This window comes from Lissotriton helveticus, chromosome 9 (genome assembly GCF_964261635.1).
Source record: "Lissotriton helveticus chromosome 9, aLisHel1.1, whole genome shotgun sequence".
Taxonomy (NCBI): Eukaryota; Metazoa; Chordata; class Amphibia; order Caudata; family Salamandridae; genus Lissotriton; species Lissotriton helveticus.
Window position 1 is genome coordinate 639,316,956 of NC_136070.1, and position 16,096 is coordinate 639,333,051.

Below are 16,096 nucleotides of genomic sequence, written 5' to 3' on the forward strand. Positions count from 1 at the left end.
GCTATATTTAACAAGCACTGGCAAAGCTAATAAGTCACGCTTTTTCAACTTATGGGCTTTGCCTAAGTTTTTTGGCTGACCCTGTGCAATTTTTTTTTTTAAATTGATAAAAGAGCAGGATGATGTGTATGAGTTCACATGCGCACACATAGTATAATGTAGCTGTTATTTTAATTATTTATTTACCGTTCCAAGATGGCGAATACCTCGTAGATGAGCAAATTAAAAAATATAAAGGTGCGCGAAAGTGATTTTGAAATGCCTGGTTCCCTAATTCCAAGTCTGCCTTGTCTTGATTACACTAAGTACCTCTTACTTCCACCACTCTTCAACTTCAGTTTATTTATCGCATTCTTGAAAGTTGTTTTTCAACCCTCTTTTCTGTCTGTCACTGTTTTTCAGCCTCTATTTCTTTACTTTCTTCTTTTGCCCTTTTTTTTCTTTTTTTCCCCTCTTGCTCTGGGTCAAAGTTTGATGATGACAAATAAGTTTGGGTGCCCATAAATGAGTGCTGGTGCTTAGCACCTTGAATCACTTACACAAATTAAGTACTGGTTTTATATACTGATGGTGAAACATAGACTACTGGACGGGCTTCTGCTTTACTGTCTTGCAGAAAGTGTATCTGTAAAAAAGAAGCACTTAAAAGAACTTGAGACAACATTCTGGGATAACAAAGTGGGGTTGAAGCTCTCCTCGTGCACGTGGACAGTTGACATAAACAGAATCTCTGATAGAAGATGCCCTCCTATGGTAAACCCAATCCACCAAACTTCAGTTCTCACTGCAAGCAATGGAGAACTGTACTATCCTCCCTGTGCATCTCTGCTAGTGCCCTTCAGTACGTTGGCATCGTGCTGAAACCAAGAGCATTGATGCTACATTCCATCTGAGAGGACGCTACCTGATATTATGTTATGTTGTTCCTGTGTAGCGGACTTCACACCCATGGTGTCTAATTGCACTGGTAAGATTGCCATCAGTCTGGGTGGTCGGCTGCCAATTTCTGTTGGGTAATTGAATAGGCTTGTGCAAGTAGGTAGGTTTTCCCCTCCTATTTCTTTTTTCTATGGCAAAGTGCCAGTGAGTTCCACTGTTGGTCACGAAATGGAGCAGCTGATCCTTTTGAGGCGTTTATAACTTGGAATAAAAGTCGGGTTTAGGTGGTGAGTTGGTTGCACTTTGAACATATGATTGCTCCAGTTTAATCTAAGCAGTGCCCATTTTAACTGCATTTTGAAGAAACAGAGGTTTATTTGACAGGTTTTTATTCACACCTAGGTATGCGTTGTTTGAAAAGTCTACACAAGATATCCCCCTTGGAAGAGCAGACTGATTTGATCTCGTCAATGCGTCTAACAATAAGTGTGTGGTGGGAAACAACCTTTACAACGCAACTTTTACAACGCACTACCATTACAACGAAACTTTCACAACGCAACAACCATTACAACGCATGCATTTACAACGCAACCATTACAACGCATGACACTACAACGCACACCACTACAACGCATGTCATTACAACGCAGTCATTACAACGCATACCATTACAACGCATAGCATTACAACACATAGTACCCCTACACTATCCAACACTTACCCTACTGTTGCCCCCCCTGGAGTTAGAATAGTAATTTTTACCCCTACACTATCCATCACTTACCCTACTGTTGCACCCCCTGGAGTTAGAATAGTAATTTTTACCCCTACACTATTCAACACTTACCCTACTGTTGCACCCCCTGGAGTTAGAATAGTAATTTTTACCCCTACACTATCCAATACTTACCTTACATGCAATGTAATGTTATGCGTTGTAATGGTATGCGTTGTAAAGGTAGTATGCGAAGTAATGGAATGCGTTGTAAAGGTAGTTTTTTAATATTCGTTGTAAATGCATGAGTTGTAATGGAATGCGTTGTAATGGATGTTGCGTTGTAAAAAATGCGTTGTAAAGGTAGGCGTTGTAAAAGTATGCGTTGTAACGTCATACATCCGTGTGTGGTGGGGAACTGCTCACCCGATAATTTAAAGTAAATTTACTATGACATTGCTTGAGAAACAATCTAAGGTGACAGCATACTATCAATATGGCATGCTGCCTCTGCCCACATAGCCTGCTCAAACGCAGATGCTGAAAGGTGTAGCTGTCACTTCAACTGTTGTGTTATATATTTCAGTAATTCCCTAGGGACTTTTCCTGAAGGTGGCAATGCACAGTACTACCTCCAAGGGTATTTATCTATCTTTCCAGTTAGGTGTTTTATTGTCATGCTACTGCTTCACAAAACTTGTCAAGTGACTTGTGTAGAGCTGGATGTTTGGATCTCTGGTCCATCGGCTATGGTGAATATTGGGTTGGTCAATATTTATATGCTCTGGGGTGAAGGAGACATAGCAGTTAAGATGTCCGGCTAGCTGCCTTCATGTGAAGTTACATGCACTGGTTGTTACTGGACCAAATGGTGTGCTTGTCTACTTCATCTACAATTTGTTTATTTCAATCTATTCAGGCATTTCCGGTGCTGTCGTCATCATCGTTTGCACATAGCTTAGATTGCCCCAGAGGTCCTTCCTACCTAATCCTCGCCACCCCCCTGAAGAAAAATAAATGGTGGGACGATGTGCAAAGATTTTGTTGCCACTCACTCTTTAGTTTTCCTAACTTACTATTGAGTTTTACGAGTAAGTCCAGACTAAGCATGGAGGAATCCTTGCTTCAGTGCTTAATTTGGAAAAAACACGAGTGGCAGGGCCCAAATTATTTCCCAAGAGGCCGCAGCAGCTTGTATGCCATACCAGAGCTGCCAAATGCCAGTGCCACATTACCTTCTAACCATAACACTCCAACAGCTGTGCCAATTTGGATTATTGGATGTAACCAAAGCTTTCAAACCGACCCAGACATGGTATTGTTATTTTAGTTTGTATTGAATTAAAAAAAAATCCCCTTTTCTTAAATATATATGCAAAAAGAAACACTGTGACGGCCTATGAGAAATAAGTGTATATGTTAAGAAATAAGCTCTGATGCAGCGCAGCGGCAAACATAAGCACAAATTAAGCTAGCACTGAAGCAAGCCAGCAGTGCCCCAAGGGTAAGTCACTCCTACTCTTTGTAAAGTCCTTATTAATCGGGACCACGGTTTTCCAAATCAAGAAAAATACATCCCTTGCTCCCAGCCGTCCCAGCACATTGGCCCAAATTTTTAAACAATAGCCGAAAGTAACAAAACAGGTGAACTGTAAAGCACTGTCAAAACTGCTTTGCCATCAAAGTCAGTGCACACAAGGCCTTTCCTCACAGCTAAAATGTGGTCACCATGAAACCACAACAAAAGCCATGCGTCTAAAAGCTGCCTTCTCTTATTGCACAACACAGGAACACATAGATGAGGGTGGGAATCTGTCTGAGGTAGCATTAGTTGAACATGGTAAAAGTATTGTAGTTTGCGACAGAGGCTGCCAAAATTGCTTTCAAGGTACAAGAGCAATCTGACAGAACTGACTCCAGGCACTGGGACTTCGCTTGCCATAAAACAATGCCCTCTATCCCTGCTTTCACCATTGAAACCAAATCTCAACGTCTACATGCAGCCACAAAGTAATATAATATAATTTCTGTTGCAATTTAGGTAGGGTGACCATTTTCTGAGATATCCATCCGGGGGTGATTCAAGCACATTATAAATCTCCTAAATAGATAAAGAACCAAAATCGGGGCATTTTGCTAAAATAGAAGAAGGACTACAATTTTCCATCAACAGAATGGTGCAGAATGACAGCTCTCATCAACTAGGATCACAGAAGAGACACTGAGAATTTTTTTTTCATTTCTACAGCCATCATCCTACCTGTTAATTAAATTGCTGATTTATAACAGCTATTAACTAGCACAGCTTTAGAACACTCACAAATGTGTCTTTCATTGTTATCAGTTGAGCCCCCTCTAAAAACCGGACAAGAGCCAAAAATGCCGAACTCAACTATGATCTGAGCCACTTTATGATGCATAAGAAAATATATGAATTGTTCTGTGTAACAATTGAAATGATCCTTTCTGATATAAGCTATACATTCATAACCAGACCATGAATTGTCATTGGATACATTCACTCCGATTACTCATAGGATAGCAGCGTGTCATTTATATTTATTGTATTCATCTTTTGTATTTAACTTAATATTGGATGATTAAAAAGTTCCATTTTCTTTTTAACATTTTGCGTTGCTTGGCCTTTCTAGTTATGTATGCATAATACTAGATATAAAGTGAAATATAGACTGCTTAAGGGTGTTTTTGCATACGGGAAAACCGGGACGCCTGGTCACCTTATAATTAGGGGTCTAAATTCTAACATACAAGCTTTATCCGGTTGAAAAGAGGTTGGACGTGGACTTGCCAAGTGTAGGAGTACAGATAGGTACATTAACACTTTGAGGAAATTGAACTCCATGTCAACCTTCCTAACTCTGACAGGTAGCAGGTGTAAGAATGTACCGGTAGCGGAAGGGTCAATGGGCCAAGTGCTCTTGTGTGTGTCTTTAGCAGATTGTTAGTCTACACATGATGAAGTAAGGCCACCTGGCTGTGAACATTTTACTAGACCAGGGATGCCTTTGACCATTATATTCTACTGGGACTGTTGGAGGGAGTTGCTGGCTCCCATAAGTACTTTTAGAGCAGAGTTCAGACTGAGTGGAACACATTTCTACAGAAAATGCTAACCCAGTGTTGTGAAGTTAAGGAATATATAATACTCAACTTGCTGAATATGTGTAGGTTGTAGAGCATATTACCAGAATGCCATGTTTTAAATATGTGGCTCCAAAAGCATCATAGACAGACCATTGACCACCAATTATTGAAAATGACATTGTGGCAGAAGTGTAGAAGAGGTGATAATTATCCTGAAGTTATATCGATCATAGTGTAAAGGTAAAAACTTCGAATTCTCTGTTTGCCCTTAAGGGGTCGATTACATGTTAGCTCTTAATCCCGCTTCGGCTGGTAACTGAAGTTACTGGCCGAATGAGAATTTAATATGATGAAGGGGCTCCCCACGCCCAGATTTCTCTCTACACATTTCAGCAGGAGAAAGTGGAGAACAAAATTACTAGTGAGGAGGTCCAGCATCACTCATAATTGAGGCAGAATGTCATTACCTCACATGGTCGCAGTAGTGAATTGTCATAGATCACACACGCCCCCAAATATTCACCTGGTGATTTGGTAAAGGAGGGTGGATGTGGTAGTAATTGGGGACCTACCTTAGAGGGCTCCTGTACAGGCTTGCATAATGCATTAAGTGTAATATAGTCCTATAATGCAGGATGTTGATATCCGAAAGGGTCATGACTGAAGTATCTCATGATACCTCCTGGATTCCAAGGTACTGTTACTCATCCTTTGGAGTGTACTATGGAATATCGAATCCCAAATATTGACGGAACAGAATATTGTTTCCACAATATCGTGGGACAAAGTATTGAAGGATAAGTGCACAAAGAGCGGTAACGATTTATTATTCTTAACTCCACACCTACATACCTTGAAAATGTATATCACTATGGTACGTATATGTAAAGTTAGATATAAAAAATGTATAGAAATGTATCTTTTGGCATTTTGCCCCTCAATATTGTGGAAACAATATCCTGCCTCGTCGATATTCTGCATTCGATATCCCCATCCTTCACCATGCTTTGCATTTCCTTTCAGGAAGTATGCACCCAGAGGGAGCTCCTGGATGTGAAAACTGCCCTCTCAGGATATTTAAAATATTGGGATCCCAATAGCAGTGTGGTGGCTGGGTGGGGGAGCAATGATGGTCAAGGAAGGTCAGAGTACTAAACTATGAGATCTGCTGCCTGATGATCAGATTCCATGTGTTTTTGAGTTGTCATGAATGGTTGGTGGCACTTTCATCACCCCTTTAATGATGTTTGTATCTTTTTGATCATTGCAGTTAGTCTTGGGTTTGTGGCCCAGGCTGTCCCTGCCTACACTGAGATGCCACCATCCTGCTGCGAGGCGATTGACCTCTCAAGACGAGACTCTGGTTATGGTGAAAGTAGTCCCCTCTACGTGTCACATGGACCAGAGGATGATGCTGAACGTGTCTCCGAGACCGACAGTGAAATTTCAACCTATCTGCATGCCAAGATGACGGTAAGGGTGCCCGAAAGGATCATCAAGAGAAAGGACAGGCTTACACCCACCTTAAATTGCTGCCCAGAAGTCTCCACACTGGCTGGCAGATCTTCCAATGAAAAGACAAGGAGTAAAATAGTAGGGCCAGGAAACAAGATGGCTGCTTTTATAATGGCTGATGCTATACACCATTAATAAATGTGACTGAAAATATATTTATGCTTCCGATATCCAGAAAAACAAAGCCTACTGTAGATGCCATTTGCTAATTCAGCTCTGCGTTTCATTGAGGCCCCCTGCTCAGACAGCCATTTCTCGCTTCACCAGGTTGTCAAGCATCAATGCTGCTTAAAACTCCTCCCTCCCTTGTGATCTCACGCCGCGTAGTTATTGAGCTGAGCTGCTGGAATTTTGGGGCAATGAAGAAAAAATTATGGAGCAGGCAGCTTTTTGCTGTGCATTGACTAGCCATATTATTTTGCTGTTTTATCTCTTTAAGATATATTTTCACTTTACCAAATAGTAAATTTGTATGTGCAAACGGTTCACTTTGTTAACATCAGTTTAACCCCGGTTTACAATATTCAATAACTGAGCGGTAATGGTTGAATGGAATACAAAAGTATGGGAAGTAAGGGAACTGTTAACCTGAGTGCAATCCTTTACATGTCATCAAAGCACTAGCCAGAAAATGTAAACACCACCGCCCCACTTAAAACATAACTCGAATCAGACTGAGTATGTGGCGAGAGGAAATGCAACACTCCTTAGAAGAGTTCCTTTTACCTTCCATCTATCCATTTACCCTTCCATCTAATTGTCCATCCATCTGTCCATCCCTTCACGTTTCCAGCAACTCACCCGTTGCCCCATCCATTCATCCATGCATCTTTTCTCATATCCACCTTTCAATACTATCAGCACTTTGCTGATGATCTCGCTAGGTCTAACAAACTACCTAAGAAGTTTAGCAGCTTAGCCTTTGGAAGTCTCACCGAAACTCTGATCTCAAATCTCTGACTTTTTTAGAGTAAGATTTGGGGCATTATTGCATCCTTAAAGGCTGCTGGTAGTAACAAAAGCATTGGCTCTCACTGGTCAGATTGCCAAAGGGTATCTACTACCACTAATAGCAGTGAGACAGTTTGGCCTTGAGTGAAGCCCTTGACAGTCCCACCTCCATTTTCTTGCTTCATAACAGAGTTTCCCCCGTTTCATTGGAGGATGATTCTGAGCAAGCCCCTAGAGCCTGAAAGTCGGGATCTTTGCCCTCCCCGAATCTTGCTCGCTAATGCATAGGCCATACATTCCTCCTTTAATGTGTCTCTAAATAGCTCTCTGAGCCAATCCATTAATCCTAGCTGCTGGAAGAACGCTAGGCTAATCCCAATGCAAAAAAAAACCCTTAGCAGATAAGACCAGGCTGGCCAACTATAGACCAATTTCTTTAATATCTGCCTCCTGTAAGATCCTCGAGAAACTAATTAACATCCAACTTTCCAGCTATCTCGAGGCTAACCACTTGTTGCACCTTTTACAATTGGGCTTTAACCCTGGATACAGCACTGAGTCTGCTTTGGTTGAGGTCTCAGGCACTTTTAAAATGGCCGTGGACACAGGGAAGAAAGTAGCCTTGATATTTTAGACCTGTTAGCAGCGTGTGACATGGTGTTCCATCCTATCCTGTTGCAACACTTGCAGGACATTGGGATGGATGGGACTGCTTTGGCCTGGCTGCGTACCTTTCTGTTGAGCAGATGTCAGTCTGCATGGATCCCGCCATTTGCATCAACTATTGAGTTTGGGGTCTAACAGGGCTCAGCCTTGACTCCGACATTATTTAATGTTTGCATGTCCCCTTTTGGCAATCCTGGTGGAGTCCTTTGGAGTGCAGATGATCTCTTACGCTGATGACACACAGATCATCCTAACTTGGGACAATAACATTTCTGTGGCCAATGCTGATTTAAAGCGTGCCTGTCAGCAGTGTTTCAGTGGATGTGCCAGAGCAACCTCCAGTGCAATACAAGCAAGACAGAGGTACTGGATTTTGGTTCTTCCTCCACCTTTGTTGGGTAGTGAAGCTTGGCTTAGTTCTGCTACATCTTCTCCGACTCTAACTACAGTGACTAAGAATCTTGGATTGAAGTTCAATAGCAATCTGTCTTTTAAACCACAAATGGAGAGTAAATGGAGAGCACAGTTGGGACCTACTTTGACTTTCTTCATTTCCTGAGGAAGTTTTGTTCCTTCTTCTGGACTCTTGTATGAAGATGGTAGTCCATGCCGTATAAAATCTCAGCTGGACTACGCTAATGCATTATATTGGTTCCTCTCTCTGTTCCAACTTTAAAGAATCCAGCTAGTGCAGAATGCTGCAGCCAGGCTCATACTCAATATTCCCAGGAACGTTTCTGTTCAGGCCCATCTCAAGGAGTTGGATGTATGACATTACAACGCATGCTTTTACATCGCATGCCTTTACAACGCGGTTTTCACATCGCATACCTTTACAACGCATAGCGCTTTGGGGTGCTGGATAGTGAATAGTGTAATTTACTATTCCAACTCCAGTCCCCGTGGACACTAGGGAAGGTGTTGGACAGTAAATTAAACCTATTCCCTATCCTAGAGCGCCCCCCAGCGCAATGCGTTGTAATGGTTTGCGTTGTAAAAGTTGCGTCGTAAAGGCACTGCGTGGTAAAAGTTGCGTTGTAAAGGATGTTTCCCCAAGGGGTTGCATTGGCTTCCCATCTGGGTGAGAGTGAAGTTCAAGGGACTGGTGCTAGCCCATAGAGATTTCTATGGATTAGGCCCTAAATATCCATACAAGCGACTTCCCCATTATCACCCCTCCAGAACCTTTGCGTTCGGCTGATGCATTGCTGGTTGCTACGCCTAAGACGAGGGGGAAAAGATTGGGGGGGGGGGGGTACCTACGTTTCTGCTATAACTGCTACAAACTGGAATGCCCTCCCTTGCATCTCAGTGTGACTAGGGATGCAGGTTCTTTTAAACATAGTTTGAATACCATTCTTTTTAATTATGCCTTTTAGACTGTGTCCCTCCGCTGGGTAAGACCAGCGGTCAATTGGATACTCTCTCGAGTAGTTAGTACTTTACAAGCACGATTTGATTTGATACTAGTTCATGTATCCATCTGTCGTTTAACCATCTATCCATTCAATCTTCTACATCTATCCATTCAGGGCAAGATTTCGACAGATGATGAGGGAAAATTGAATAAATAATTAATGTTCCCTCGTCATGGATTGTCGAAGTCCCCGCCCCCCCCCCCCATCCCCCCTTGTTGCTCCACCGCTCTGACCTACATGGGCCGCTGCTGCATCTAGGAACTTTTTTTGTTAATAAAAAGAATGGGAACTGTTTCCACAAAATTAGAAATGGAATGTCATTTCCAGCAGTTACAATGTAATTCGACCTCAGCTGAACAGTGGTCAATTAACCTTGGCAAAGGGTCCACAATTTATAGCACTATGTATAGCACTTTCTTTTTTTAAATTTTGATGAGTTTTGGTTAGAATTTTTTTTGTGTGTGATCTAGACACTCTGCAGCTTATTATGGATTATATGATGTTTATGGTAAACCAATAATTATCAGTGGTGACTGGTAGGGTACGGTTGCGGGGGGGATAAAAAATAAAAAATACTTACATGTGAATGCTGCCGCCTCCCCTCTGTCCTTTTCTCTGGGAACAGAAGCATCCAGGCTCCCAGACTCTCCCAGCCTATCATGATGCTGCCTTACAGCAGCGTTGGGATTGGTCTGAGCACTGTGGTTTGGTGCTAAGAGAGGGACTAGGAGCTTGTGCATCATACAGCTGGTGGAGAACATGCACAGTGAGCATGATGGGTTGGCCGGCCCAAGACGGCCAGCCAAACCGTCATGCGCACGTATGGTGCAGCCACCACTGCTCCCTCTGCTGGAGTCTCACAAGCACAGCCCCGCTCCACTCTAACATGGAGCTTAAAGGCAGACTAAAAATAAAATGGTAATAACGTTGTGTTGTTATCATTTTATTTTTACTTTGGTCTGCTCCTAGAGCAGTGGGGCGCTGCACCTCTGCTTTAGCAGACGAGCCACCCCTGATAATTATGCAGAAAATGCAGCGGCCACAAAATCGCATCATTTCAGTAGCCCTGTTTATGAGGAACAATCCAAGCTATTGCGTTTTTATTATAATATTGATATCAAGATGAAGCATATGCATTCCATGCATCTTTAAGATATTTTTCCAGTCGAGTTAGTTTAATGTCAAAAGTTAATCTCAAAAGCAGGTGAGGATATGAAACGTCCAAGTCACAATATTGGGGTGCTAAGGAGAACAACCTCAGATCAATCTCAGAACCAAAAATAAAATCATTGGCTTTTCCTTGAGAAAATGCACCATCATGATATGTATAAAAGATTGAGATATGTGTTTCTTCCCATGCAGGTAGAGACTGGAAATTGCCCAAGGGATCCTTTCCGATGCCACATATGCCAGAAGGCCTTCTCCTTCCAGCGCATGCTGAACCGGCACCTGAAGTGCCACAATGACATCAAACGGCACCTCTGCAACTTCTGCGGCAAAGGCTTCAATGATACCTTCGACCTCAAACGACATGTCCGAACACACACAGGTAAGGGAGAGCCCAACTAAAAATACAGGTGATACTTGCATGCCCTTTCTGCCATTTCAAGCACCAACAGCCAATAGCTTCATCACTGTCTTGAAGGATCACTCTCGTCTCTCCCTCATGCACATCACCATAACACAATAACCGCACCTCGGTGGTCCTCACGCTCGACATGGAAATACTTCCTACATAGTATCAAAACAAAGACAAGACTCTTCTAACTACAGACCCTACATGGTGTAGTATGCTCCCATCCAAACGCTGAGATAGTAAGCGCTATATAAATATAGCAATACAGCATCATTGTGGATTACCTAGAACTTGCCAAGAAGATGGGAAAATATGAACCCTTTCGACTTTAAGGCAGAGGCACTTTTGTTAGTAACATCTCTTTTCTACTTCCAGGTTAACGTCACTAGTTTTCATGTTGTTATTAATGTAATACCCACACTTATTGCTAGCACACCAGGCCAGGGTCATCGATAATAATAAATAGTAACTTGTTTTTTATATAGCACTTCAAGCTACACTTCTGTATTGTCTCAGCACTGTAAATAGTATACGTTACTACTACCCACACCATGGTACTCAATTTAGAGTCCTCATGAGGCTAAAACACTGAATCTGTCTTGCTGTGACACAAACTTGTGTCTTTCACATCTCTGATTGCCAGCAGCGATTTAACCCACTTTAAATGCTCATTCAACCCTTGGCTAACACAGGAAGGATGATAGCCAGCAGATCTATATGTGCTTGTGCAAGGCAATAGCATAAAGGATAGTCCCTTAACTAATATTTTCATATCCTTAGGGTTTGGCTGTAGCTACTATTGACACCCCTGTCAATCTTAGGTATCCCTTAAAAGGGCAGCACTAGACTTTACACCAGCAGGATACAGTATACACTACAAACAAAAAGTCACCACACACTCTGGCAGGGTGTTATGTGCCAGCAAGAGTCAATACTAAGATGGTATGCCAGAGTAAGCAATAACATTTGTATCCACCTCAGCCTCCACTACCTCTGGCTCATTTGAAATCAAGCAGATGATGTTGAGCTTCACCAAATGCAGAGGACAGTGATGGTCCAGCCTTTCAGGGCAGGTCTGAACCCACTGAGAAGTGCTGTGCTGAAAGATGGATCTTACAGTGGGACAGCAGGGTGCTTTATGAACATTGGCTACAACATAGACTACTACAGTGGTGGTAGAAAATGTGTTTTATGGAATGAGCCCTCTAGAGTCAATTTATGGTTCTAAAATTGTCTTCCTTTATGTGAGATTGAATAAACTAGCCATTCAAATAAACAAACACTGGCACACCCAGCCTTCTGAGATGAGCGGTTACAATTGCTAGTCATTCTGTGCCCACCTTTGGAGGTTAATAGAGCCCGTTAATGCCAACAGCTATTGAAAGCAAGCTCCTCTGTGCTCTTGTACACTGATAGCCAGTTAATGATCATGTGAACATTTAGGCTTTGGGGGATGGATCTGATATGACTGGTCCATATTCCCCAAAAAATCTAATCAACTGGTCAACTGTACATACTTTGATCCTCAGGGGATGGTCAATGAACCACCAGAACTTCCATCTGGGAGACTACTGCTCATCTACTGAGTATATTTCTGCCTACGTGTGAGCTTGACTGTTAATTTAAAGGCAGGCCTTTACGTTACTGGCAGCTTTTTTCTCTCCTGCTATTTAACAAACTCATTGTTTGTCTTCGCCCATTGAAGGATTTAACGAATCAGACACTTGAAAAGTGAGCAAAGGCAGCAGACCTGGTCATCACAATGGAAAATGAAAGCTCTTGATCAAGCCTAATAAAGTCCACTCAAGAGTTTCACCTTATAAAATGCTTTTAATAACCTTTCTAAGGTTGCACTTTAACAACAGAAACATCTTTTGTCCCTTTCTTGTAGGTTACATTTTATGCTTGAACGCTCAGTTGTAAAAGGGAGTTTCCACTTTGCTTTCTGCTTACATGAGAATAAACCATAGCGTTAAACCTTCCACATTGAACAAAGTTCCTTGGGTAGCCAGTGCCACTCCTTTCTGTCCTGGCTCCTAAGATCTGGAACACGTGTCCCGAGGAACTAAAATCTATGTAATCTCGCTTCATCTTTAGGAAATACCTAAAGTCTATCACTTTTCCCTTTCAACGTTTCCTTTTGCTCACAGTTCTTTCTATAGCGCCAATAGTCCTTTGGGTGATTTGTTTGTGTTTTATAAATTCTAACATAGTATAACACGTAGAAAGGAGTAGAAGGTGAGGTAAATAGTGGATGTAGGGTAATGAGAAACTATAGAATAGATGATCTGCACACAATGGAAGCCAGGCCTCAAAGTGTGCATTAGATGTGTGCTTTTTTCTCCTTCCAACTAATCACAATATAAACTGGTTACAGATCCTGCAAAAATATGCTTTCACAATATCTCTCCTTCTGTTCCTTTTCCCTCAGGAAACACTAAGAATTACACCCTCTCTTTTTCTTCCTAAAGTGGATAAATGTAATGCATTCAATGTAAGCTCTGTAAAAACTCTTGTATCATGCATTTTAAACCAAAAAATATATTGCCAATCCTAATGCTGAGACACTTCCACCATGTTCTTAATTTGTAAAAAAAGAAAAGTACAGGTCCCAAAGTTCTTCTTAGAAGCCCATTACTGGTACTGCTAAATATTTGGGGTTGCTGAATGCCAGCGCTCCCTAGCCTGGATTTAACCGCTTGCCTTTTCCTTCCACCACCCTCACTACACTTACTGCATCTGTATCTCACTTTGTCACTGTCTCTTCCTCCTTCTCCTCTCCTTTTCTGACTTCCTTTAATGATGAAAAAATAAGCCTCAGTGACCGAAAAGAAGTGCTGGTGCCAAATATGTGCAAAATACTACACACATAAAGGCAGTAACTTCTACACAAACCAGTTAAACACGCGGACAGATCTATGTGGTATACATTTATAGACTGAAGCAAGTTCCAAGAATTGATACGCCGAAAAGTATAGCTGTGAAAGTTCTATCTGTACCGTTGTAGTCTGAACTACTGAGAATGTGTCACAAATGTCTTCCACTCAGGATCAGGGTGATGCTGAAAAAGGGGTCCACCTCCTGATTTCCCTACTCTCTGATTGTTATAATAACACAGAGCGAAAAGGCAATCAAGCGAGGGAAAAGGTAAGGGAAGGGACAGCAACGGAAGGGATAGCTGAAACGACAAAAAGAGAGAAATAGGTTATCGCATATAATCCTAACTACTCTCATTTAATTCTCGCTAGTATCCTTACCTACCCCGTAATCAGGAGGGGATTCTTTCCTCTCTAATAGCAGATACTTCTCTACTTTATAAACAGCTGCCTGAAACAGAAACCCCGAATTAATACCAGTTCACCAATACTCAAACAATAAAGAACAGGAACCTCTAAACAGACTTACCCTTGATAACTTTTCCCTTGAAACCAAAAAGAACACTCTCCAGTAACCCCGATGCTGTAGATCAGTGAAGAACTGAAACCTCTGCAGTTTGTTTGCATACAAAGGTTCTGGGAAGAAACACAGTCATTGCCAAATGCCATCCAAGGTATGAACAAAAAATAACCACTAGTTTCCAGCTGGGCCCAACTACACGGAACACTAGCAAAAAGAGTGAAAGGATAAAAACAGTACAAGTCCCATCCTCTTCTGAGGCTTACCGGCAGAGAATGTCAAATCATGAAGTCTTGCGCAAGCCTTTCCACTGTGCAGCTTCTCCCAAATGTTTTATGCTTGTAGGAAGCCCCCACAAACTCCTTCCCCGCCGCAGCCGCTAGCGGGAAGGAAATGAAGCAAGCAGCAGCTCACGGACTCCAAACTCAATGCCGGGGACAAACAGCTCCGTCTCAGCCGAGACCTCAGGAAACGCCCCAAACCTTCCCCGCTGCAGCCGCTAGCGAGAAGGTAATCCGGTAGTCGCACAGGACGACTACGAAATCCTCCGTCTTCCTCCAAACTGTAACAGAACGCGTCTCAGCCGAGAACGCGAAAGTCCTTCCCCGCTGCAGCCGCAAGCGGGAAGGACGGAAACGTAGATCAGCTTCTCCCGCGTTCGAAGAAGCAACACTCAGGAACTCCACTCGCCTGAAATGGAATAAGCGGTATTCCTAACTAAAGGACTCTCCAACGTCCCGCTTTCAGGAACTAACACAACCTAACAAGATTCAGAAAGTGTAATCACATACAGCGCACCCTAGTGATGCGCTGGAATATATGTCCAGTAACTCCTCCCACGTAGTTGGATTTCTGGGAGTTGTAGTCAGGTAGGCGCCATTTGATGAATCATGACAGTATGCCCTCCCTCCTAGCGCCTCCTAGCACCAGGCTTCCTCGGGTTCCTAGCATAGAACAACTGCACCGCACGAGGAGCGTGTACACCCGAACTTGGCTCCCACGAATCATCCTCAGATGAGTATCCTTTCCAGGACACCAAAAACCACAACTGCCCATTCCTATAGCGTGAATCCATAATCTTCCGCACCTCATACTCCAATTGGCCATCTCTCATCACTGGAGGAACCCCTCTCCGCCTACCAGTGTGTGCAGGTTTTAGCAAGCTACAGTGAAAGACCGGATGGATTCTCAACGAGGCCGGTAGCTTCAATTTGTACGCCACCGGGTTGATCACCCTGACGATTTCATAAGGCCCGATAAAGCGTGGATGAAAAATGCTACGAAGACGAAACCGTATGTTCTTGGTTGACAGCCATACTCTATCCCCCACTTGATATACAGGGCCCTTTTGTCGATGACGGTCTTCCCACCTTTTGTAGGATGTTTTTGCCTTTTCCAAGCGCTCTTGTACGCGCCGATGGATTTGCAACGGCTCTTTCATCTGGGCGGCCACAGTAGGATGATTCTGCACATCACGAGGGATGGTAATGGGCAGTGTTTCTGCGTGGTATCCAGTGTTGGCTCGAAACGGTGTCTCTCCAGTGGAACAATAACATGCATTATTATACGAAAGTTCAGCTAACCACAACAAAGACACCCAGGATTCTTCCGCCTCCTCGGCGTAGCAACGCAAATATTTCTTTAGGGTCTGATTCAGTCTTTCTGTCTGACCATCAGACTGAGGATGGAAGCTGGTTGACAGAGCATCCTTTACATGTAATGCTTTGCACCACATGTGCCAAAAACGGGCAACAAACTGCGGGCCACGATCAGATATAATGGTTTTTGGGATGTCGTGCAAACGAACCACTTGAGTTAGCAATAACTGGGCGGTCTGCACAGCTGTAGGAAGGTTCCTACAAGGGATGAAAT

At 42.8% G+C, this 16,096-nt stretch overlaps 1 protein-coding gene across 1 annotated transcript in view; it reads left to right on the forward strand.

Moving 5' to 3' along the window:
- Positions 1-16,096, forward strand: part of OVOL1 (ovo like transcriptional repressor 1) — a 48,244-nt gene that overhangs the window by 20,823 nt on the left and 11,325 nt on the right. The window contains exons 2-3 of the mRNA XM_078660709.1: positions 5,973-6,175; positions 10,615-10,801. Of these exons, the coding sequence (XP_078516835.1) occupies positions 5,973-6,175; positions 10,615-10,801 (390 nt within the window). The remainder of the gene's footprint in view (positions 1-5,972; positions 6,176-10,614; positions 10,802-16,096) is intronic.